The 26,484-nt window shown below is 50.1% G+C and overlaps 1 protein-coding gene across 1 annotated transcript in view; it reads right to left on the bottom strand.

Annotated features, from left to right (window-relative positions):
* Positions 1 to 26,484, bottom strand: part of CREB3L1 (cAMP responsive element binding protein 3 like 1) — a gene marked incomplete at both ends in the record, with an annotated part of 44,176 nt that overhangs the window by 12,976 nt on the left and 4,716 nt on the right. Inside the window, 3 exons of the mRNA XM_082485884.1 lie at positions 110 to 188; positions 1,841 to 2,001; positions 6,479 to 6,707. Coding sequence (XP_082342010.1) covers positions 110 to 188; positions 1,841 to 2,001; positions 6,479 to 6,707 — 469 coding nt within the window. The remainder of the gene's footprint in view (positions 1 to 109; positions 189 to 1,840; positions 2,002 to 6,478; positions 6,708 to 26,484) is intronic.

Below are 26,484 nucleotides of genomic sequence, written 5' to 3' on the forward strand. Positions count from 1 at the left end.
CCTTGTATGTATGGCTCTGGTCTCAGGTGTTGTCTTTCCTGCCTGTATAGTAATAATCTCTGAGTAATACAGAGGGATGTAAGTTGACCAGCAAATTCTGTCTTCTTACCTGCAGGTACGTTTAGAAACTGGTTCACCTCTTTAGGTTCAGCTTTGATCACAGGTGCTGGAGTCATTTCTATGGGAGTCTGTGGAAAAGAAGCAGAAAGAGCTCTTGCGTGTTGCCTCCTACCCTCCCCAGAGGGCTCCCACCATTTCTGTTCACACCCACTGCTCCCATGCTCTCCGTACTGCCCCATCTCGCAGCTCTGCCCCCAAATAGGCTCTCACCACACATAACAGAAACCAGAAGTCCAAACATAAGCCCCCTGAAGTCTATATTGCTGGGTACACAGAGTGCAAACACATGTTTGCAGAGGAAAAGGCAGTGGCAGATGGATATGCTGCCAAGCAGTGCACTGAGTACCTCCAAAAGGGAGATGACTTTTATCCTTGGCAGTTCTTCCCCTGCTAGACCCAGATAGTGCAATTTAAACCAACCTCTGCATTACCACGGGAAGCCTCTCTTTGATCTGCCTTCATTAGAAATGGGGGTATAGAAGTTGTACAGAAACAGAAACAGAACAAACGCCCTGTCCTGCTCACATGACTTTCACCAGGGCAGCTGGGCAGCTGTTTCCAATTGGAGGGGACTGAGAGTTAAATAAAGAGTAGATTTATTCCCATCTGGGCTATGCTGTCCCTCAGCTCCCTGGCTCGCCAGCCCCCAGCCCACTATAGGCTGGGGGAGTTTTTACACTAAACAGACACATTGCAAACTCCTCCAGACTGTAAACACAGCTGAGAGAGCACCATGGTACCGCTGCTGAGCACACACAGCACAGCTTCGAGGGCACAGCAAGTTCAAGCTGTGTAAATAATGGAGGAAGTTTGTGCACAGATTTGGCTGGAAGTACCCATTTGTTTTGGATGGTTGTTTAAATGGAAAGATGCTCAGCATGAGCAAGAAAAGGAAGCGAACCCCAGAGATGCCTTACTGTTATCTACTGAGCTGCTACAAGATAGCCAAGGTCTGCGTGAGACTGGTCAGGCCTTCCCATCCAAAATGGCTGGACTCGAGGCCAGCTGAACTGAGCCCCCAACTTACACCCATATACCAGTGGCATAAGTGAGCCTCCTTCAGACAAACAGACTTCTTAAGAACTTAGATATGACCAAAAGACATGGGCCCTTGTTTCTCAGAAATAATAATTCCTGCTGCTTCATAGGAAAATGCCAGCAGGACCTGGAGTGGAACCTCCATTTCCAGTGAGCAGCTGAAAAAACTAAGAGGCCACATAATAAGCCCAAGGCCATGAAAAAGACAGTGGCAGAGCAGGGATCTATACTCAGGAATTGACGCTGTTGTCCGAAAAATGAAAATAAGCCAAGAGTGGCTATAGAAATATTGGCAGATTGGAGGGGACAGACCTCCAGCACATACAAGCTTAAAATCCTTTGGTTTTGTGCCAAGGAAACACACTTGTATTTAACCAAGATTGTAAAGCTTCCTCTGCTGGAGAAAACCCTTCTTCCATCGTTTTCTCTGGAAGGATAACCTGTTTTGTAGTCTCACTGTAGGAATCAAGAACACAGTTTTAGCTAGCATCAGGTGTGCTGCTGTTTTGACTGCCATTTCAAGAGGGGAATAATGCAATATTTGGGCTTTGTATCACCTTCCTCTGTCTGTCCAGCAGCTAAATCACCTAGCAGAACCCTGCAGTCACATGGCTTGATCCGCATCACCAGGGGTACTGCTGTGTGAGCACCTGGGTTCCCGATGGATCTTAGATGGGCTCACCTCCTCGGGGACTGGCAGTCTCTGCAGAGGGTTGAGGTTCAGCACTGGTATGGAGCTGGCAGCTAGCTGGGACTCAGGCAGGTCTACAGCCAGGTTCTGTTCCTGTTTCACCATGATGGAGCAGAGCTTGGGCCCCAGCGACCACACTCCATTCTCCAGCTCTGAAACATGCACAACGTGAGAGTCAAACTCTAGCAAGAACAGGACAAGAAAAAAAAATATCCATGCAGACAGCTTCCCCCTGTCTGGGGAGGCTGCTTTTCCAAGTTTAGCATTGTCACCACACAAGCATTTGCAGGCCCATAACATAGAGTACAAAAGCGAATGAACCCCCAGTGTGCAGGGAGCAGACAGGACAAAGCTAGAGGAATTGTGTCTCTGCTCCACTCTCGCTGTGAAGCCTGAGTGCTGGAGGACAGCTGCAGGGTTTCTTCTCCCGGTGATGTCTTGGTCTTGTCCTCTGGAGCTTATTTATATTTAGAGCTCAGTGAGAGGAGGATGCTGGGCTGTTGCTCCTTAGGCAGCATGGTGAGCATCACAGAGCTGCCAGGTGTGTTACCATGAATAGTACCGTGTCTGTGCTAGAGAGCTGGCAAGAGGGCAAGCATGATGACAGTGAAAGGCTGGCAGGCGGCTGTACGTGCTGCTTTGGCCTCCTGCTAATCTTATGCCAAGTACCAGAGCTGCATAACAGGAGAGGAGGAAGGTCTGTTTCTGTGGAAGGAAGTCCAACGTGGCACCTGCTTGTGAGGCTGCTCCCACAGCTGCTCCCCTCAGTCTCACCTCTGAGGCTGCCTCCTCCACCCCGTGCTGCTGAGAGGGACTGCTGCCTACAGCCATGTCCCACCGCCATTGCTGGCAGGGACCAAAGCAGCAGTGAGGGAAAGGAAGTGTCTGAAGAGAACTGAACGGAGCTGTGTGGGTATGCTCCTCTCACCCCCTGCCTGCTCTGTCCTGTGCATGTGTGTGGCGTAAGCCTGGCTTGTCACTGGAAGCAGAGATCCCGGGAGCTGGGATTCAGGCAGTGGTGGATAAACTGCAGCTCAGATGGGGAAAAAAACCTGCCAGGCAGGAGAGCTGCCTGGACTCTGCTCTGAAGTTTTGGTCCCCTCATTGCTCTTCAAGCATTTCAGCCTGCCAAAAAGCTCCTCCTTGCTGGCCTGGAGCCTGCATTCTCCTCCCAAATCCTCATCCTTTCCCCTTTTTATCTGACAACCAGAAATGCATTTGTCTTGACACAGGACAGTCTATTGCTAAGTGTGTCACCAGACAGTGCCCCAGTATGCTCAACATGAGGCCACAGCCGGGCTCACACCCTGACCCCTCTGCCCTGCTCTCTGCATACAGCACTCACAGACCCAGGGGTGTTGCCTAGCTGTCTGCTGCCCAAAGCTCAGCAGTGCAGGTCTAAGTCTAGAAGATGTCCTGGAAAGAGGAGAGAGGGAGAAAGGACCTTCTCAGCTCCAGAAAAGCCTGCACAAAGAAGAATACAAGCAAGCAGCTGCTCATGTGGGAGCTGCCATCTGAACTAAACTTAAAGGTAGCTTAAAAACAGCTTTGCTCAACTCAGGATCTGTTGCCCTCAGGACAGGACAGGGAAGAATCCTGCCTCTGGTTTTTGCATGGACACAGTGGTGTTAAAGACTAGGCAAGAATCATATCAGTTAACAGACTGTTGCCCTTGCCAGTGGAATATGTTTTGTTCCTGTCTTTGGTCTAGCACCTCTTATTTTGCTGCCTAGATCAGTCTTTCTAGCAGAGGCTCATTCCTTCCAGCTCCCTGTGTGACTGGACATCTTCAAGCACAGACACGAGTTCCTGTGGCTGCTCCGTGTGTGTATCAGCTGAGTGCTGCTCTCATTGCTGCTGGATCGCTTCCTAGAGCTTCCCACAATGCAGCAGGGCAAACGCCGTCAGGCAGCGTCTCAGGCAGGGATGCAGTGCACAACTGTGACAACCAAGAGGCTGCTGAGCAGACACTGACTGAATTGCATTTTCTCTGTCCTGCTAAGGACACCAAACTCACAGCTGGTAGTGAAGTCCCAGTTACACCTGGTTATGCAGACAAGCCCTTTCTGATGGAAGAAGGCAACGTGTTACACAGCTGCAAGTGTTTGCAGACAGAAAAGTTGGACTGAATTCTTGTCTGATCACAGGCTGTCACAGAGATGAGGGACCTTGAGAGGTCTTCCAGTCTATCCCACTGCTCTAGGCAAGTTCAACTAAACCTGTGTCAGTCCTGACAGATAGTTGTCTGACTTGATCTTACCCCTCTGAAAAGTGATGAAGAGTCCACAGCTTCCCTCATTAAATCTCTTCTTCGGTTGCACTATGGGAAGGTTTTGCTTACTGGATAATTTGAAGTTCCCTTACTGATTTTAAGCCTCATCTTCCTCATCCTCCACTTCTGTTGCAAAGCTCTGCATTTCTCTTTTTCTTAGAGGGGTGGGGCATCCTCTGTCTGGGAGGGCTGCTGCTGAAGCAAGTTACCAGACAAGGGAGAGCAGACCACCAAGGGCTCTCCCAGTTCAGACTTGACTCAGCAAGAGGGCAGCCCCCAGTGCTGTCAGTCCAGACAGCCTAAGGAGCAGACACCCAAATAAGCACGCGCTGTCCTCCCATTTCCTGTCTACATTCTGACCCTGCTCTCTTTCCCACCCTCAGAGATTTATCTGGGGAGAGATTGGGTTACAGAATCAGAAACACATAAGCCATCAGAGGGTCTGATGGCAGGGACTGAGAGGGCAAATTGTATGGACACATCTATGTTCTGCTGCCTGAGAGGATGTTTCAGAGGTATGGCCAATCTGTAACCACTGCGGATTTCACTGTATGTTGCTGGGTGAGGCGTGCCAGGAAGCTCATCCTTTGCTCTAGATACTCTCTGTACATAATGGGAAGAAGTACAGCCGAGAGATAACCATAGCTACCCTGGGTTGAGGAGATAAGGCAAAGAGCACTGAGAAACAGGACCTGTATAGGAGTGTGGGCACTAGCCTGAGGCAGGTCCAGCACCCGCTGTTCTGCACAACCCTGGCTCCCCCTGCTCCTGGCATCAAATCTCATCCTGCAGAACTGAGGGCTGGTACTGAGAACTGAAGCAGCCAGTCCATATGCACAAACCATCTGGAAAGCAGACTCCACTGATAAGCAGGATTGCAATGCACCCAGCGGCTTGCCCTTGCTGACCCATGTTAGCGGGATCCATGTGGGAACGGGCAGGATTTTGAAGTGTTTTGGAGATCTGTAGAAAAGTTAGGAGAAAGGTGATAAATAGCAAGCCTCAGTCAGCTCCAAGCTTAGACAGCACTCAGGCATTCCTTAGGAGCTCTGCAGACCAAGCAGAGCTTGCTTAATGTTAAAGAAAAGCCATTTCTGGGTAATTAATTTGAAGTGAATGTCTAAAAGAACCGAGACTGGATGGAGCTGTGCCAAAAGGACTGCACAGTGTTACAAATACTGGACCTGACTCAGTGCTACACTAGAATATGACTCACATCCAATTATGAGCCAAGATAGCCCTGGAAAGATGGGCTGAATCATCCCACTGCATGAACTGGCTGCATAGATACCCCTATACCTCCCACATTAATACTAGGCCTTACTCCCTGTACAGAGCTGATCTGTACATTCAGGGACCGTCAGGTCCATCTCAAGCTCTCCTGGGTCATGCACTGTACACCCTGTGCTGGCCTGTGCCCAAGGATCAGTGTCACTCTCCATTCTGGAGGAGGAAAAATAAATGTAAATGGAAAGTTTTTTTGATACTAAGTCAGAGCTTGCTTGGCCTGCCATAAGCCTCTCTCCCAGCATCTCTCTGAGTGGCCCCTAAGGAACATGGCACTGATGGCTGTGCCCTTTGCAGGGACCAAAGAGGCAGCATAGGCCAGCTCCTCTCCTCCTGCCTTGGCATTTGTACCAGAGAGCTGGGATCATTCCTGGCCATGAGAGGGAAGCCTCTGTCCCAGGTCTCAGTCTTGCTCAAAGGAATGGCTTTCTTCTGTGTATACTGAGTCTGTGCCACTGCTTTTTCAGGCAGCCTGGTGTCCATCAGCTGTTGGGACACCCACACAGTCCCGCAAATTACAGGACTCTCTGCAAGGATGGCTCTAAAAATATCCAGCCATCATAAATTATCCTGAAATGAATTGTTTTAAAAATAGTTTTTGAAATGACTGTTCCTCTCTGTCTGCTGCTAAAAGATCTGCTGGTAAAGAAGCCACTTAGCTTTCCACATGTACCAGCACTGGTTGCAGCCAGAGACTCATGCTTCCTATATTCAAGCCAAAACCCTGCTGCCTGACGCCAAAACAGACCTGGATCTAGGGCATCCACACCCAGGTTTGCAGGGTCCTAAAGACACATTGCCTATTGCTTGCCAGAAGCTGGCAGCGCATGAAACCACAACCAATTATCATCCTCGTAAATAACAGTTAGCCCAGCAAAGGAGCAATGTGACTGTCAGAGCACAAACTGAAGGAAAAAATGTGGGCTGTATTTGACAACGGCAGATCAAATTCTTCCCCGGCCCTGTGCAAGGCCAGGGAATAACCACTTTGTCCTCATATATGGAAGCCAGCCAGAGCCCCTGCTAACAGATGTGTCCAAAGCTGCGCAGTGTGCATGTCTCATGCTCACCGTTAACATTATCTTCAGTCTTGACAGGCACGAGAGGGCTCTGGGGAGCAGAGTCTCCACTGAGGGAGTAGCTGTGCTCTGCCTGGATGCCTGGAGTGGGTGGATCCAGGTCCATGTCCAGCAGTGGGTTCTTCTCAGCCAGTACTGGGTCATCGAAGAAACTGCTGAAGAGGTCGTTGGAGAAATCCTCCATGTTGTCGGAGAAGTGATCCAGGTTCTCTGAGAAATGCTGAGGAAAGACAAAGGGGGAGAGAGTGTTAGTGTCAACTCCAAGAGGGATTTGAGAGCCTTCTCCTGCTCTGAGAGGCAAACCTCAGCAACAACCCTTTTTGGATGAGAAAAAGCACTTCCTATCCTTTGCCTGCACTAGTTTGATAAAAACACCTTGAATTAAGATAGAAAGGGCCATGGTGCTGTACATCTTCTCCATGTGTTTATGCATGCCACAAACACTCACGAAACTCTTCTATATTCTCACATCTCCCCCTTCCTCTGTGGGTACCTATCTTCAGCTTCCTAGCATCATCTCACTGTGACAATGAGCGCAGAGCAAGAAATCAATGTGACGACAAAATGCAAGTGTGGCAGAAAATCATGGTCTTCAGCACCTGTCCTCGGTGACAGACACTTTCTCATTTCTCTGCCAGCAGCAACAGGCACTCTGATGCCCCAGAGAACATCAACCCAGCTGCTGATTTCTATCAGAGAAAAAAAGATCAGTTGGATCAACATAACAGGAAGGCCCCCTGTTGTATTTAATTTCCTCTGGGATTTCACAGCCCCTCTGTGGACCATATGAGACTGTCCTCCAGCCAGATAATGCCTGTGAAATTCTGCTCTCCGATAAAGTTTAAACACTGCAGATGGGCTGTTAACAACAAACAATCATTCCACTAATCATTCCAGTAACAGTCAGTAAATCTGGCCAGTGCTGCTGCAGAGCTGGACTCCTGATGCTACAGGGAACCTGTTTCCTTTGAGGCATATCCTCCTATGCAGAAGTCAAATCACTAACTTTTCCATTTGCTACAACAAAGCATTGGTTGGGCAGGGAGAAAAATGATGGCTGCCAAACACCAGCTGAAAAATTATCACATTTGTTGGCAGATTGAGGCTTCTGGCTCAGGGAGAGGAAAGAAAAGACAGATACATTCAAGTGACTATATTACACAGACGGAACTGTGTAACTTAAATGAACTGGAGAGAGCTCAGCAGTCAGACTGGGTGTCCCCCCCGCCCCCGCCTGGAAAAGCATCTGGGTGGGCAGAAAGGCATTGAAAGCAACGTATTGAAAATACCAAGAGCAACAGGGTCTGGATGAGAGAGACTGGACGACAGCACGCAGGTCCTAGAGTGGAGACATGAATGCCAATGAATTCCAGGATGAAAGCTGAGCTCAGGAGAGAGCCCGGCTCCTAGAGGAGCTTGTGGTGTGTACACTCCTTTCTTTCTCCAGTGCGAGGACTGAGGGAGGAGTTGGCCAGAGGACCCCGGATGCTGGAGCCTGCAGGTTCCTGCTCCCACAGGAAGGTATATTTGTTTTACCTGAGCATGGTATCACTCTGTCAACATTACGCTGGTGGTCAGAAGGTTGGGGTGAGGCTTGGGAGTGAAGTAGGCTCCAGGTGAACAGACCCACGCTTCCCACCAAGTGGGGGAGGGAGACAGGGAGTTTCAGCAGTCTCCAACATGCCAGTGCCCTTCACCCTCCATCATCATCCCTCAGCCACCAATTTAAAAAATCAAGTGCCCACAAAGAATGCTGGAAGGGGGGGGGGGGGGGGTACACACTGCCTGCATTCTGCCTGACACAAGGTTTCTCTCCCTTAGCTTCCTTCCCACTTGTCCTGTCCTTTCACTGCCTGCAGTGACAGCCTGACACACTATCATCCCAGGCTCCCCTGGGAGGGCAGACACTGCATGTGCAGGTAAGGCAGAGAAGGCACAGTCATGCTAAATCCCAGTGTTGAGACCCTCCCTGGGATGTCTGGGCTGAAGTCTTCTCCACTTGTTCCCATACCAGAAGCCGAGTTGGCGGGATAGCTTGGTAAAATCTACCCAGCCATTTCCAAGTTGCCTAGAAGCATTTCTGCGCTTGAATCAAGCGACAGAAAACACCTCCCATCTGTGCTGAGCACAACCGTTCTTCAGAGGGAGCTGAGTCAGCAGATGGCACTGGGTTAGATATTTATCAAAAAAAGCACTGGAAAACCAGGTTTTGTTCTATCCTACAGCATGGAGCGGTTGAGTTTGGAGTTCTGAGCATTAACCCCAGAGAGTGACTGCTCATGTAACAGCTGTTCTTTGTCTTGCTTTCTCTAAACAACACAAGCAAACACCGGATATGAACACGATAGCCTTACGGTAAGAGTGAGAATGTAACTGCAGAAAAGTGAAGGGATTCAGACTTCTGGCTGCCAACGCACCACGACAGCACAGCAGAGCCAGGATCCAACATAAGGCACCCAAATCATATATACTGTCATAACTATCAAAACCAGAACCACCCTGTAACCCTGGAAGAGAAGCAGAGCTGGATGGACAGCTGCAGGGAGAACTGTCTGTGACTCTGCCACGTGCTTCAAATTTCTTTCACAACTGTGCATTAACAAAGGCAGAAGTGGGAGTGAAGAGAGGCAAGAAGATGCATTTATGCCGTAGTTCCACACTATCTTTTAGAGGCATCCCACCCATGCTTAGAACAAGGATCTCTTGGTCAGTCAACAGTCTTCCCACTGTACAACAAACCCACCCAGGCAGAATAGGCAGAGATGTGCCTCTGGTTTTATACTGAAACCAAAAAACCTCCCCAGCAGTGGCTAAGGGGCGAGAGATGAGTAATGAGTGCAAGGGCCTGAGTATAAGAGCCTTAACATGGCACCAACATTGGCAGAAGTAATTGCAGATTTCTGGTTCTTCTTTTAGACACTACACAGCAGGCTTGCTGGAGGACCTCCCTGCTTGGAAGTGAGGATGAAGGCAACACTGTTCTCCCAGAGATGCAGGAGTTCAGGTCCCCAAGAGCCCATTCTCTCCCAAGAGACAGAGACCTACTGCACAGTACGGGAAAAACATGGGTGACAAGCAGAGAATGAAAGTCACACCCTCCCTGGGAATTCAGAAATGTTGGGGCACGTACCCCTCTCTGGGCTCCTGAGCCTTTCCTCCAGCACAACTAAATACTGGCAAAGCCTTCTCATCAAAGCAACCCCCTTTCAGGTCTTCCCAAGCATACATGTACCAGTCCAACATCTCCAGACATAGATGATGGAGAGAAGGCAGCTAGGCTATGAGATTGCAAATAACTACGGTTATTATCAAAGAGGGCACCAAGGACCAGACACCCTCAAAGAGTGAGAGCACCCAGAGCTGTCACAGAGATGGAGATTGCTATTTTACCTAAGGGCAGTGGCAAGAGTCGAGGAAAGCAGAAGAAGGAAGGGTAAAGCAAACAAAGATAATGACATGGCTTCGTAGCTGGCTATATCCACAACAGAGACTACAGGACAAGCAGGAAGCTAATCCACCACATCCCAGGAAGAATGCTGTTGTCTCTTCAGTTGGTTCTGTTCTCTCCTGATGCCAAAAGGTATTGTTAACTTCAGGACAGATTTTGGATTAGTAAAGACAGCCATGCATGCAACCACATGACAAGAAAGAAAAGTGTCCTCTTGTCCAGATCCAACTGTGATGGGCATAGTGAGGAGCAGCCCACAGCTGATTTTGGATAGATGTCATCAAAACTGCCGCTAGTTAGTTTAGATTGAGCCTGCTAACCCAGAATATGCAAACTTGGTCCCACCCAGCCTCATTGGGGGAGCTGCACCTATCTCAAAGAAGGCTTCGGCCATACTCTTCCTTAATGCGTGTGACAGAGAAGGCTCCAGGGAACTGCAGGTCCCAGAGTATGGTGTGTCTCGGCTGTGTGGATTGTGGCAGAGCATGGCAGGGTCAGTGCTCCGAGTTTCTGAGTGATACACAGAAGCAGGTTTATCACCAGACCAAATGGATGGTAGCTTTATCCTGGCTGGAAGGCAACTTGCCAAAGGAGGTCCTGGGCAGCCACTAGTCCTCCCTTTCCACCCAGACTGGGGCCAGCACAGCTAAAGGCCTTCGTGTGCTGCCACTAAATGCAACAACTATGCTGGGCTTTGGGGAGAGTTTTGCCGACGCCGTGGCAATGAAGATCTCAGCAGACCGGAGGCATGTGTTGGTGGAAGGTCCGAGAAAGAGGCCACAGGACTTGGACATGAATGAAGGTGGGATGAACAGAGATGCATGCGCAGAGCAGGCTCATCCTCTCCCAGCCTCTTCAAGGCCTAGACTCCCTCCTCGAGAACACTTTCCAGCCAGGCTGAGATCAGCCAGCTCCTGCTCCTCAAAGAATTGGCCAAGAATTTCTAATTGTGACAATGAAGGACTCTGCAAATCTGCTGAGATTCTCCTTTAAGATATCTCAAGTAGCTTTGAAGCAGATGGGCCTGGCTTGAGCAAGGGGGACCAGTCAACTGGGAAACGTGATCCATACCATCCTGGCCCAGAGGGAGCGGGTGTGAAGTGTACTGGGGGAAAACAGCTTCCAGATGGGATACAAAGCTCGCAGCACAGTCTCATTTTGCATTATTCGCTCCTGCTATCTCCCCCTCCCTTTCACACCCTCCTTCCTTCTCCTAACTATGCTCCAAAGCCAAGAAATAACACAAGATGTGTTTCCAAAGCTGTATTACCAGTGAGCGGTCAGGGAGGGGGCAGCCAAGGGACAGAAACGCAATGGCGAGGATGTGCTGGATACCCTGATCCAAGCCCGATTTCTGGCTGCCCATCCCCCCACTGCAGTTTTGGGATGATGGGGAGGCAGTGCCCAAAGGGGATGAGCCAGTATGCACAGGTACAGGGGTTGCAATGACCATCACACCTCCAGGCCCAACAGAGAGCCTTAAGCTGCTCTGGTGCCACAGGGGAATCTGCTCAGGCTAAGGCCACCTCAGCCACAAGGAGAGAGTGTGAATCTGTCAGCTGCTGGCTCCTGCTCTCTCCCACTATGACTGACATAGGCACTGACTCTTCCAAACATATTTCCACCACATGTTTTTATCCTGACCTCATGCTTCGGGTTGTCTAAATAGCACACTGTATGTGCGTGCGTGCACTCGTTCAAACACCCTTTCCTGTTGTACAACAGTTATCTTGGGAGCTAATGTAAGGCATCCAGACATCCAAGTGAAACCTCTCTATTTCCCCCCACCCGGACACTGAGGCATTAAACCTTTTCCCCTGCCCGGTTGCACATGGGATGCCTTAAGGTGCCGCTCTTGTAGCCCAGTGGCACCATACATGGCTGAGGAGGGGACAGTTTCCTCTCCCTGGATCCACTTCTTCTCTGTGGTCACCCTGGCTGCATCTGTCCCTCCTTTTCCCTTTCATGCTTTCATCCTTTGACTGTGACTTTCCCCTTCCCACCTCCAGCTGAGTTGTTTGGAGACAATCTCCCTTCAGGATCAGCCTGGTTCTCACAGCCTCCCTGCTCCCACCACAATGGTCTCACTCCAAAGAGAAAGTGGTGAGGGGCTAATCCAGCTGGGCGGGCAGCCCAGGCCCAGGAAACGAAGGGCCTTTGCAGGTTGGAGGTTCTGCTCGTGCTGGCAGGCAGTGCAGATGGGGAGGGGATTCTTCTGAGTTTTCTCTTTTCTTTTTGAAAGTATTTTTCCTCTTTGCTTGCCAAGATAAATCTCCTGTCCCAGCTGTGACATCTGCATTTCCCTTCTCCGCTTTCACTAAGGAATGAAGCCCCCTGCACTCCAGCTTCACAGCCGAGGTTTCCTTTATATTCCAGGAAAGAAGAGTCCATACACTCCAGACAGTCCTTCTGCTCTCTTTAAAATGCAATGAATTTTAGACCTTATGAAAGTGAAGGTCTTGACAGCGTTAACAAGATCCAGGCAGGATGGACAGATGCTGTGCACACTTCTCACAGTCTAGTTAGTGCACATGCATCCCAAGGGGCACAAGTGATCATCCAACCACCTCTTGGCTCTCTCAAATGCCTCTGGTGCGCCTCTGTCCTGACCCTTGATCTCTCCCCTCGTGTACCACAGCTCCCTGCTGCTCCATGCCTGGTCTGTACAGGCCCCCGGTCTGCCTGGATAGCCTGCCACTGACTTGCTACCCCCTTGCTATTCCTGTTTCTCTGCGTGGCATGGCTGAAGCATTTCTGCAAACCCCACACCTATGAAGAACACCTGCAAACCCCACTGCTATTCCTCTCCAGCAGCAGAACGGTATCCTGACTGGCAACACCCCTCAGTCGTTCTCAGAGACTGCCAGCAATGCCCAAGTCACCCATGATTACTTTCAGCATCACGACCTTGGACTGTATGGTGAACCAAATGCTTTCCCTGACACCCAGCCTTCAAGTGGCGGAGGGTTTGACTGAACCTGATCTGGAACCAGGCCCAGAATTTATTGCTGCCTGTAGAATAATGCAGAATGACAGGAAGAGAAGGGTTTATGGTCACTGAAAGCAAGGCAAGTGACCTGCTTCCCCACTGGCCAGCTGTGCCATCAGCTCCTTCCCCACAGGGACTGCAGCACCTCAGACCAGAAGTTACCCTTTGGCAGCAGCCGCAGCCGTGTCCCTGCTGCCTTGCGAAGTCCCAGCAAGACTCCGGCACAGCTTGCTGTGGAAACCTCCTTCCACCGCGCATCCGTGCCAAGGACCTGGATTTACAATTTCCAGTGCTAGGCGCCACAAGACCTAGGAGGGACGACAGAGGCTCAAGACACAATCAGGGGAAGGCGATTGAGGGAGCGGCGCCAAGGCAAGGCGCTACCCTGAAGCGAGGGAGCCGCAGTAACGCGGGCCACCGAGGTCCCCGCCTGGGCCCCGGGTGCCCGCAGCTGCTTCACCCCCCGCCACCCCGTCAGCCGGAACGGTTAACGGTCGCCGCGGCACGCTTCCAACGGCCGGCAGCGGCGGCCGCCCATTGGCCGACGCCGCCGAGCGGCGGCCAATGGGAGGCGGCTGCCAGCGGAGCCGCGCGAGGCGAGCGGGCGGGAGGAGTGCAGGGTTAGGACGGAGCGGCCCGCGGCCCGCCGCGCCTCACGGGCCTGTCCCGCCGGGTACCCGCTGCGGCCCTGCCCCGGCTCCCCGCGCGGTGCCCGGCTGCCGCACGGCTCGGATGGACGCTGAGGACGGAGGGGACGCTGAGGTCGAGGGGCAAGCCCGCGGGGGACTCTGCCCCGTGAGGAGGCCTCGCCTTTGCCCCTTGATGGCTCTTTCTCATCCTCGGATGTCTTAATTAATGCCTCAGAGGACATCGTCCCAGCCTCTCCGGGAGACTTACCCCTTCGGGTACATACCGCTCCCACGGTTTGCAGTAACCTCGGTGGCAAGCATAAAGGTTTTGTGTTCCCCCCCCCCCCCCCCCCCCAGCCCCAGCGCGGGGGGGGATCAGCTGACAGAATGGGTGATGTTAAAAGCATACGCACAATACAGACCACATCAAAATTCTGTGGCTGTTGATTGTAGCCATGTAATACCCAGCTCGGAGTTTGCGAGCCTGCTGTTCATTGGGGAAGAATCTTGGGAGGCACCCAGGCACGGGGGGGACTGGGTGAGTTAAGTCTTTAACTTAAATGTCTTTGTCCCTGAAAGGAAAAAAAAAAAAAAAAAAAAAAAAAAAGGAAAGAGAAAAAGGTATATGGAAAGCTAAAATCTGCCGGCCTGTGACTGGGTTTCCCAGTGGCCCTGAAGGAGGCACCAAAGGCACCTGCTGGCAGAAGAGTCATGGACACTGGTGTACCCACACCTGGATTTAGTGTGCTCAGCATAAATGGGATTAGCAGCTGGCATGGGCAGTGGTGATGTGGGAGAGACTGGAAGCACCCTGCAAGGGGAACTGTGGGGAGGGCAGAGCCCAGGGCAAGGCGAATCAAAAGACAAGTGGCATCATGGTCTGGCCACAGTGGTGTGACCATCTGTGTGCCCTTGAACCACATGCAGATGCCAGGGTGCGGAGCAGGTATGTGCGTGCTAGGGAGGAGTGGGAACATGTTAGCCTCCCCTAGGGCAAACCAGGCTCCACTGGCCCAAGGTGGAAAGCAGAGACAGGAGCACCTCTCCCAGCAGCAGCACCCTGGAGGGTAAAGAAGAATGCCTCTGCTTTCCAGTGAGCTTTTGCTGTGTGTATGCTACATATGCAAGGAACGTCCCAAATTTCCTTTGGCTTACAACTCCCTTGCAGCCAACTCTGAGAAAAAAAAAAATTAGAGCAGGACTTAAACCATAGACAGAAATGGACACAACCCTCCCAGGATAAAACATGCTGACCAGCTGCTCTTAACCCTCATTTGGCAGAAGATTCGGGGGCTATTTTGAGGAGTCCATGAAAGGTAAATAAAAAGTTTGTCTTTCAAGGTCTTTCTTGAGCTGAGAGAACTGAAGACACCTGCTTGCTACAAAACAAAGCTGCCTTTATTTCTGAACCATCATGGTGTCAGCTGGGCTGCGTTTGAACGGAGATGTGTGGGAGGTGTTCTCCATGGGAATGCAGGTACCCCTGGGTAAGCTGGCAGGGGTCTCTTCCTCTTCTTTGCCCCTTCCCAAGCTGAGGTCAGCACAGTCTCCGGGCAGAGCCTTCACACAAGCAGTAGCTCTGAATGAAAGAAGCTGTATTGTCATAGCTCCCCCCCAGGTCTCTGCCGTCTTGTCTGAATTGGTGCTTTACCTCACTGTGTTAACTTGGCAGCCTCAGCTGAGTTTGCACTGCTAAGACTGCTAAGACACCCTAACTCCACACTGTGTTGGGGGGACAGGAGTCTTTCAGCTACTGTAGTATCATGGGGAGGAGGTTAATGTGAACTTTATCCCATTATGTGTGAAAATATAATCCATCATTTTTAGGAAGGCCCTATCTGCTATGTTACCCTGATCCACCTCCACCCAGATGTACCGTTTGCAGACCCCAAACACATCCATCCCTTCTCAGTCCCCACAGAGGCACAGCAGCCAGAATGCAATTGAGTGTCTGCAGCCATGCCTGTTGGCATGAGACACCCCTGCACAACCTAGGGGTGCAGCTCCAGCTCAGCCCTGCAAATCCAGAAGCAAAATCTACCCTGAGAAAGCCCACATGGATTTAATTGTGTGTGGCATGTCTGCCTGGACAGTTTAGGGAAAAATTCAGCTTGATAGACAGGGAAATGCAGTGCAACGAAAAGCAGCAGGGAGGGCAAATGAAGCAAAATACTGCTTTACTCTGTGTGACTCTGTGAACTATACTGCCATGCTGCAGTGAAGCTAAGCTCACACTATCCCCAAAAGACATGAAATACAGTTCAGTACAATGAAAAATAAATTAGAGAGGTACAACTGCTCAAGCCAGTCACCAGTCAGTGGGATGGCGAAGTTTATTCAATAACCAAAATAAACTGGAATAAACAACACTCTACCATTTCTTCCATCTTTTCTTGGAAGCTTCTGGCCCTGCCCAATACTGGACTGAAGCCACCAGAGTTGGCAGATCTCTGCTCGTACACAGCTTGTCATTATGGGCCTTTTTTCTGCATCTTGCAAGAAAGGCAATCTAAGCAATGAGAAAGGTGCCCTGGGAGATAGAGGAAATCTGCTTTTGGAGATAACCGGAGAAGGAAGAAAGGTCTGTATTATCTTTACAATCAGCTTCATTTGTCTCATTGAAACTGTTTCTCTTTAGTGTTCAGAGAGCAAAATCAGAGATAATTCACATTTTGTCCCCTGGCAGGTCCCTGGAGACCCATAAAGAAAAGCAGGCCTTGGAAGAGGAAGATAGCTGTATGCTGTTCAAGTCCAAAAGCTGAGGCATGCAGCTAATACCAAACATTACTGGTGGCTTTCATTCCTTGGGCCTTTGTAAAGGGCAATTACAGAGCAACTAAGTCTGGATTTGTGACTCAAGGATGTGAGGGCTTTTCACCCAAAATCCTGAGAGAGCAAGAGCTGGGACTCTTTCAGTGGCCAGGCTGGGCAAGAGCTGGCTTTTGCAACCAGCAGACTGAATGGGGTCCCACACCAGGACTGTTTTCAAAGCAATTCAGCTTGGAATGCAGATTTCTGACCTGCTGCCAATATCCCAGTGGAAAATCTGTGCCCTGAGCAGCAGATAGGAAATTAAACTTCAGCTCCAATGCTGAGGGTATCATTTTCACCTCAGTGGTGGAGCTGCAGAAACCGGAGTTTCTGGAGATTGGGGAAATCCTCCCTAGCCCATGGAGGGCAGTAACACCTCTCAGACCATTTGTCACTACTGGGGCAGCCTGGATTAACACCATCCTGGGGGAGAACGAAGGTGAGATGTTAGTGAACAAGGGGTCAAAGCCCTGTGTTTCCAAAGAGGAGGATGAAGATCTGACTGGTAAGAGATAATGCAGTCATTTCAACCATAGGATGAAAATGCAGGCTGAGGATGAAAATCAAGGCTGAGGAGAAAGGCAGCCTGTGCAAACCCTTTCCCAACACTTTGCTCTTCAGCTATCCCCCCTCCAAGCCAGACTTCTCCATGACAGGGCCCAGCAGCCAAGTACCCTGTAGCTGGTGAAAGGAAGCAGAAATGTGAAGATGCCTGGGATTGTGTGCTCAAGTAAAGTCAGACGCTTCCGGGAAGAAAAGATCACATGTTCCTTTTAAGGCAGGAAACCAATTATGCCCTGAAAACCTGCCCTGAAAGCTCCTGTGTCTGGGATGAGCTGCACCCCAGCATTGGAGGGGTGTCTGCAGGAACCAGTGGATTTGGGAATCCAGTCTCTGGACATCCCTAGAGCGGCACAAGGAGACAATAGATGGCTTCATGGGCTTTGGGGCCTGGAGGAACCAGTCTGGTAATCAAATATAGTTCTCTACATAGCTGAGTTGAGGAGGTATATTCATGCCTCCTGCTTAAAAGTCATCATCTCCAACTGAGCTTCAGAGAAAGAAACATCTCATCTCAGTTTAAAGGCTTCAGATAAATCCATCCCTTCCTAAAAAAACACTGTTGTAGAAGCTAACTACAGTCACCAAGCATATGAGTCATTGCAAAGAGGGACTCTAGCTTAAGCCTCCAAAGTGTTTTCTCAGGCTTTTTGCTCTTAGATGAACAAGTCCTTACTACCAGAGGTCTTCCAGAGCACAAGACCAAGTCACCTTTTAATCTGTGGAGTGATGGTATGGCACGGCCACCATACCGGTTTATTGTGCAGACAACAGAAACAACACTGGTCTTATTGCGAACTTGAGGACTTATTTAATGATGGCAGGTTGTGGTCATGTAACACCACATTAGCAGCAGATTGAAAGATTAAATTATGTTTCTGAGTAATTAACTGCTAGATTTTAACACAGTCAAATCACAGGTGGAAGTGAGCGATTCCTGTGGCAAAAGAAGTTCCAGCCCTGCCACAGTGGCCAGTGTTGCAAAGTGATAATGAAGGCTGTGCGAGCCCTAGAAAATCAAGATAAAATCTACTGTGGTTTGATTTCTGGGCATCCTTTCAGACCTGGCCTTATTATGCAGTTATATAATCCAGGACCAGAAGCAACAATAACCTCTTAATACCTATCATGGTTTTATGTGCAAAAAAAAGAGAAAGAGCATCAGTGAGATCTTTCCCTTCTGTCCTTTAATCCTAATGCCGAGTGACTTTTCCTAAGTATGGAGTTCTCCGTATATATGAAATCCTTGTCAAGTGCCCAGTGTCCCAACACAGACACACCCAGCCCCTGTTCCTGCTTGGATGCTCACGGAACCACACCTTCTCATGCCACCCTCTTCTCTCATGCCTCTGCTGCCTAGTTCTCCCCTGCTTCGCTCCTCCATCGCCTTCCTCCTGTCTCCTCTCTCCGAAAGGGTGCACACATCTGGCTTGCCTTTATTGTGCGATAAATCTCACCCTGCATCTTGGGTTCATTTTCTGAAAGTTTTGAATGGTGTCTTGGAAATGCTGTTGGACAATAGGAGCTCTTTGAACCCAGGCCAGCTGGACGGGACTCCTTGCATTGCAGCTGACATGCAGGCTTTGGCGGTCTTTCTCGACTCTTTCTTCTCTTTTCTGTACAGCATTTGAATTGTCCTCAAACTTTATTTTTGGAGTGGGCAGTGCGTTTCTGAATCTTTTCATCATTATATTATTATTAATTATGGTCACGACTATTTCTCTTCTGCTGGCACTCCTGGGTGGATCTCTCCTCTCTCACTTAATGTCTTGGGTAAGAGTACCTTGGCCGCAACCCACTTAAGTGGTGACTCAGAATCCCTGGCCTGCTCCCAGGAGAGATGCAAGAGTTTTGCCAGTCGCTTTATAAAGAGGCCATCGTTTTCCTCAGCTACTCTGTCTCTCTCAGCAGAGCTGAGTCAGGTAGAAAAGCTCAGCTCTGTGGTTCCAGTGAGTCCATCCCAGGTGGACAGGCTGTCCCTGGGGTTTTATGAGAGCAGAGCCCTGCTCCCTTCATGTGCAACCAGGACAACTTCTGAACCAGGTGGTAGGACTCTCCGCCAAACAAAATTTTGCTCCCTGGGGGTCACTGCGCTCAACTTCCTGTTCCCAAGCCCCTGGAGTAAACAAAGCGAAGCAAGGTATGTGGGCAGGATGAGGCATCCTGAGGGAGGGAGTACAGTGTGTGCTCACGTCAAACTGTTGCCTAATGGCTCATCACAGAGCTACCCACATCTCTTAAGTCAGAGCAGAGAATGGCATACTCTGAAGCAGGCCCCTCATATTGTTGAGTTTGAGGTTTGCTTGCAGCACTGGTACACTGTAGAGAAATCCCATCTTTGTCCTCTGGGCCCCTCAGACCTTTCCAGCTACGTGGGAGGGTGGGAGTTGCTCTGTTTCTGAAGGCAGGAGAGGACCTATGGCTCTACTGTTTGCCCCTCCACATGTTGAATTTATGTAGTGAGGACAACCACTTTGCTCCTGGGGGGCTCCTGTGACTTAAAGACGTTCAAACAGTGTGCTTTTAAGGAGGTGGACGTGCAAACCCTCTTCATTTCATGTGCTGGAAAGGACTCAAGAAAAAAGAGATGGCTGGTCTTGGTGAGGCATGGCTGTCTCCCACAGACCATGCAAGGAACACGAGCCTGAATCCTTCCCATTAGACTGCACTGCCTCCTGGAAATGGCACCAAGTGATGGAGGGAAGGCAATCACAGGCCTTCCCCTAGCAAGGGTGGGCACTTGGCAGCATTGGACCACGTCCTCCCCAGATCCCCTTCCCACGTGCTAGGAAGCCCACCTGCTTCACAGGGCAGCCGAGAGCCCTGGTGCTCCCTGGTGCTGGTGTCAGCATGGGAGAGGGACTGAGATCAGCACTTGCTTTTTATTCACATCTACCAAAGGGAAGACTAGGACTTGGACCAAATAAAATTCTCCTTCCTCCCATTCTGCTGCAAGACCCAGTGGGGCAGGGAAGCCCTCAAGCAGATGGGGAGGGAGGTCCCACCATCCCTCTCTGTGCTGGTGCTGAAGGCTGAGCCACCTCCTGAGCTCAGCTGCAGCGGCCCAGGCACAAGGAAGAGGTGTCATCCTGTCTCCAGCTGCGGCACGGTGCAAACCACAGCTGGTTCCCCGTGCAGGGTTGTCTCTCCCCCACCCGCAGGCTGGCTGCAACTGGCCTTTACCCCACGCCAATGGGGTGGCATTGCTTCTTCAGTTTGAGGAATGCAAACCGCCTGAGCTGCTCTTGAGGATCGGCCAGGAAAAGTCCACAAATAGCAACAGGAAATCAAAATGCCCGCTCCAGACATGCACCAGATACAAGGCCATCCAGCGCAAGGAGAAAAATCAAACGCTGGACGATGGAGATTACGTCATGCTGTGGATAGACCTGTGAGCCTGTCCAGCTGGGGGCATGCCAACAGGTCCAGATGGCTCAGGAATGCTAACTGCATAGCTACCTCTCTCTTGTCTTTGCTTTTTCTTCCCTCTTTCTTTCCCTATTCTCCATCCCTCCTGGCCTCCTTCCCTCTTCTCTTTCCCAGAATAAATAAATAAATCCTCTGGCAACTCTACATAATCCAGTTTCATCGAATCTCAGAAAGGCATCTAAGACCGGTGGACGCGGCACTGGTCCGGACATGGGTCTCTGGCACTTAGACATAGCTATCAAGGCTGCTGGGTGACCTCACCAAACTGCGTAGCTGCTGGGATTGACTTAGTAATGTGTGCCTTCATCTCACCTGGGACTTCAGCCTCTGGCTACAAAGGAGGAGGTTGCCAGGGCAGCTCCCCTGGAGCCTGGAGCATGCAGGAAAATTAAGAAATGAGCACTGCTCCTGCTCTGCTGCAGCTCACCCCAGCTGCTTACAGCTGCCACGGGCTGCTTGCTGTGGCTACAGCTACGGGGGGAGGGAGAAAACAGTTTTGCTGTCACAGCTAGCAGCCTCTGGCTACCACCCTGGCACTAATTAGCAACAAAGAAAGGAGTGCAGCACCCTCTGTTCCATCCCCACTGTTGACCAGAGCTCAGCTCTGTGATAAAAATGGGTCTTGAAGATATGTAAGAAAAGAATGAAAGGTGTGTGATTTGCCAGGTTTGAAAAAGGGCTGCAGGCCATTTGCTCATTATTTAATGCTAATCCAGCTGCTAGACTGCTGCCAACTACATTTGATAAATCCTGAAGAGCCGGAGAGGTGTCAGAGAACGGGAAAGCAACCTTTGCATTGCTCATCCCAGTGGACGATGGCGAGCCTAACTTTACAACAGGTCTGGCAGACTTACTACAGGGAAAAGGCACCTCCAAAGAGAAAAGGAAAGTAAAAAAACATGTGTTGAGCAACAGGAGGGACTCACATGAGTCTTGAATGCCCTGCTCGGGGACTGATAAAGCCATGGCACTCTGGTACTTTCAGCTTGTTACCTCCTTCTCAGATACAAAACAAGTGAGACATAGTTTGGGAGCCTGGGAACTCAGCAGAGCCCTGACCACGCAGCAATTAGGGACAGAAATGTAACGGGGTGCTCTCAGCAAGTTGCGCCAAACCTAGGAAGAAGCTAGGTTTTGCGACTGAGCCAGGATCTGGTTATGCATTGGAGGATGAGGTATGAGTGCAGGCCATTCACTGGATTTATAAAGCACAAATTGTTTGATTTTCAGGAAGGCTCAAGGAGGTCAGGCCAGCAAGAGCATGGGCCAAGTACTTGAGTTTAAATCCTGATGCTGACCAATGCAGCCATTCAGACTGACACAGAAAGATTACTCTGGATTAGCTTGAAGTATTTGAGGTCAGAATCAGACACGTGCACTCCCCTGGGGTAAGGAACAGGAGAGGGGTGGATAGCTGGGACATCAGTGGACGATGGACCTGCCAAACTGAAAATGTTGCAGATATACGTGATATTTGCGAAGTCATTCAAATATACTCTAACCCGGGAAGCACAGTAATAGCTCCTATGGCCTTTTCCTGGCAGATAACTACTAGCAAAACCCCACCCCAGTCTAACTTTTCATTAATCTGCTTCACCCATTTATGGCACTGCCCTGTGTCAGTAAGAATAAGGATGTGCACCATTTAACAGCAAGCAAAAGCTGCATCGCTGTAAGTGACATCCTGAGGATCACACACTAAGTAACTGGCAGAACTGGGACGAAAATACAGTTCTCCCATTCCCAACAGCCTCACTGCACTGCTGTCCGTAAAGAGAGAAAAAAACACAACAAAAACACCCAACATCATTCAATTGGCAATTCAGAGTTTGTGGCTCTACAGCACCTCATCAACTCTTGAAGTCTGCCACATTTGCTTGGAAAGAAGAGCCAGATTTCCAGCACTCCCTGGGCAAAGAGCTCTCAGATCGAGAGACTGAAACGGCTTTGAAAGAAACCTTCCATCAACAGTCTTTACAAATGTCAGAGCTGGTTTCCTCCTCCCTGAGCTGCCTGGCTTGCAGTCCTTCCCCCAGGGCAGCAGTGAGCTCAGTCGAAAGCACCTGCCCAGCTCGTTCCTTCAACTGTCATGAATTTATGGGATTCATTTAACATCAAGCTGCTCTGACATGCAACAATTAACTATTGAGGCTCTGGGCCTGGGTCCACATCTTCATCCTGGTCTCCCTCTGTCTCAGCTACCCCTTCTGGAGTGAAAAGCTCTCCTCCCAGGAGGGGGAGGGCTGCAAATACCACAGAGCCAGGAACAGGTTTGCAAGGTAGATCCCCTGTGCCTCAGCCAGCAGAGACGCATTGTTCTTGAGCTGCAGTGCTCCCACCTGGACGTGCCATGGCACCAGGAGGAGAAGCCAGTGTCCCTATGGCACTGTGCTGGGGAGTTCTTTGGGCATTGGTCTAAGGAATCTCACCTGCAGGAGGGATGCTGACAATCCAACACAAGTGTCCAAATCCAATGCTGTATCCAGCTCCCTCCTGTGTAACGTGCTTGGTGTCAGGCCCAAGCTGTATTTCTCCTCCAGCCTTGGCTTCCAGGTTCCTCCCAAGGGAGCCCTGACATTCTGTTGCAGGGGAACTCCTGACACAGCTTGCTGAGCTGAACAAGTTACGTTGCATCTATTCTAGGAAAAACGTTAACTGCATTTTGAGCAGGCTTTGCTAATCGGGTCAGCCAGACTGACCTGAGCGAACATTTTTCCTAATCAAGACAAAGTCACAGTGTAAAGAAGGCAAAAGCAACTTTGCTGAGGTAGTCAAGGGTGAGTTTCCTCTGAGACAGGCTGGACAGTGATCATAATGAATGACCTGACGTAAGGCATCACCTTTGAGCCCTAAAGATGGTACTAATTATCCCAGCACTGGTTTAAATTACATACTAGTTTCAGGGAGAATAGCCATGCACATTGCTTCCCTCCTGTATGAGGGATTTCTGCAATCTTAGAGAGTGGGAAGATAAAATAGGAAGAGGATGAAAGGAGTGAAAGAGTGTGTGGATATCTGCAGTTCCAACCTTCATGAAACTTTGTTCTGGCTGAACAACGTGTCAAGATCAGCGTCAAGCATCTATCACTTGGACACTGACCAGACCAGAGCGGTTCCACATTATTTCAAAGGCAGGCAGCCCTGGAGAGATTTAAGAAAATATGAGTAAAAGGAGAGATGCAAAGAAAGAGAAGGTGGGTAAAGAAGTCAGAAAGGGATGGGTGAGAGCTGGGTGTTCAGGTCGGCTCAGGAGACTAAAGGAAAGGAAAACCTTAAATGATGTGACACTACAGGAAAGCAGAAGCAAAAAAAAAAAAAAAAAAAGTCTTTTCTTGAGCAGCTGGGAATCAGCTAGACAGATGTAAACACTGCATGGCAGACATGTGGGGAGCAACTGGGTTGAAAGACACAGCTTGCCTTTTAGCACGCTACCTGCAGTCCCCTGCCACCCTGGCCATGCCCTCAGCTCCTCACACTGTTTCAGCTATTTCTGCTCAGAGGGATAATGCAAAACACGCAGGCACCAACCCAAGAAATCATCCAACAACTCACAACACAAGTTGAGCTCCAAAGACAGGAAAGAGTAAGAAAAGGGCTCCATGCAAGCACCCACCCTGTCCTATTGCCAGGCTGAAAATAGCATCAATGATTTCGGCCAGAGGATACAAAACTACCTTAAAGTTGCACACTCAGAAGTCACTGGCTGCAGTGGGATAGCCCAGCGCTAGCATGGGGGTCAGTTGAAAAACATGGCTTTGGTTCCACCCTTGCTTTCACTTCTCATCTCTCATGCGGAGACAGGGAGTCCCAGCAGTTCAGATGTGTAAAGGAAGATAAGAACAGTCCCCAGCAGAAAGCTGGGATCAGTGGGATGTAGTAACCCCAGGACGGAGATTGGCCTGGAAGTGAGGACAAACTTTGCTCCTCCAACAGACACCTCTCCTGAAGAAGAACAATGCTGGCCACAAGGTTGCCTGTGAAGCATCGGCAACTGCACCTGACCTTGCAGCACAGACCTGGAATTTCCCTGTGAAATCTCCCAATCAAATCAGGCAAAGAGACAGGTTTTGGCCATTTCTTAGTTGAGCTGTCATGGTCCACTTCATCCCTCGTGCCCTACCCGGTCCCCTGTAACTCCACAGCAATGGCTTTTGCGTCCCATTTGGTTTCCTGCAGTGGATGGTCCACAACAGGACAAGGACATGCCGGCTTTAGAGGGCTGACTCATCCCTTCCCTAAAATGCACTGGTACAAGTCAGTCTTGAGAATCAAATCTTCGTATTGAGCACAATCCTACCTGTGGCTATGAGAAGAGGACCTGCCAGGTGGCTGTCACAGAGACAACTCCAGAGAGTGAAGTGTTTTCATTTGCTTCCTTTAACACTGAGAATTTTTAAAGTAGTAAATAAGTAATATAATAAGTGCTAATTAAACACTACAGTCTGAAAACCTACAGGGAAATACTGAGAAAAAAAGGAGTGAGCCCAGGAGTAGACTGTTCTTGGAGGAAACACAGGAACACATTGCAGAGGTGTCAGCTTGGCCACATTTTGAGTAGCGGGGCTGCACCTGTGGCTATGAAATCCCTACTTCTAAAATTTCCCTTTAAGAGGCTGCTTCAGAAAACACTTTTCTTTCCAGATTCGCCTCTCTACCAGAGACAGCTCTGTTCCAGTCTTCAGCGAGACCAGCACAGTGCCGGATGAGACCACGCAGTGCCAGATGAGACCAGTCCAGCACTGGATGGGACCAGCGCAATGCCCGATGAGACCAGCACAGCATGGGATGGGACCAGTGCAGCACCAGGTGGGCTCCTGGGCAGCAGGAGGCACTTTGCATTGATGAACCCAACACTTGTTGTGGGATTCAGAAGCCAGCAAACACCATGCTTAGGCACACAGAGTGGTACCAGAACAAGATCTAATGGAACAGTCTCAGAGGCTTTCTACAGCCTAGTCTGTACAGATGAGACCCCTAGGTTTTCCCCTGTCTGAAAGCGGTGGTGGCATTGAATGACTGTCGCCTTATGCCAGAGGGGATGGGGATCACCTGGCAGACACGGCCCGAGCCATACATGACTCTAGCATCTCCCAGCTGGTGCTGCTGACACCCTCCCTCAGTGGGAGCAGGCTGTGTGCACAGATGTGCTTCCACCCCCTGCCAAGCCCTCCCTTTGTTTACTCTGCAAGCACTTCACCGAAGCCCTTCCTGCTGCTCCCCACCAAAACCATGGCTCTGTCTCCACTGTTTAACTCTGTTGTGGACACATGCCTTCCTGCACTCCTGCTCTGAGTTGCAACCTCTCCCCTAGCTCTGGCCTACCAGTTAAAGGATTCTCCCACTTTGGCTGAGATGAGGCCAGTAGATCCCCAGCACATGCAGGCAGTTGCCCAACAGATAAACGCTTTTATTTAGGAAGAGTGTCCCAAATGTTTGTCAGTTTCTTGGCTGCTAGGAGGGACACAAATGATCCCCAATTTCTGCAGAGAAAGTGTTGACCTAGACTCTTCCAATGGAATTTCAAGTCTCTCCCCTTCTTCGTTACCAAAATGGAAGTATGTTTCCTGGTGATGACCCTGTGGTGATGATGTTGTAGGCTCAGAGACCCATGAACAGCTGTGTTCAGTTCTGGTTTCATCCTGCTGCTAGCACTTCTGCAGGTGTAAGTCCCACTATGAGATGATAAGGAGCAGCACGAACATGAAGTGGAGGAACCATGAGATGGATCCAAAGACACTAATGAAATAGGGAAAACTTGAAACTATTATTTTAGGATTCATTTCCATGAGGCGAGGTCTGATGGCCCCACCAGGTCTCTGTGCTCCCTATCCCACAGGAATCTCTGACTGGCAAGTTCCAAGCGAAATTTAAAGAAAAAAGTCTTACTTTGCCCTGAACTTGGCTGACTAACCAGGGATGTGTAACTGGCCAAATTTTACCAGGCATGGGAACAGAGGGCCAACATGCTTTCTGTGTGTGTCCCCACAAGGGACTACCATCAGTCCCAGAGACCCAGCCTCCCATTACAGCAGAGCTCTCCTCTCTAGCAACTGGAAGGGATGAGAAGTGGATGTCTGAGCTCTTCATCCTCACTGTGTGTTGATATAGTGGGAGGAAGCTTACACATCAT

The sequence above is a fragment of the Vanellus vanellus genome, assembly GCF_965231255.1.
Source record: "Vanellus vanellus genome assembly, chromosome: 6".
Lineage (NCBI taxonomy): Eukaryota > Metazoa > Chordata > Aves > Charadriiformes > Charadriidae > Vanellus > Vanellus vanellus.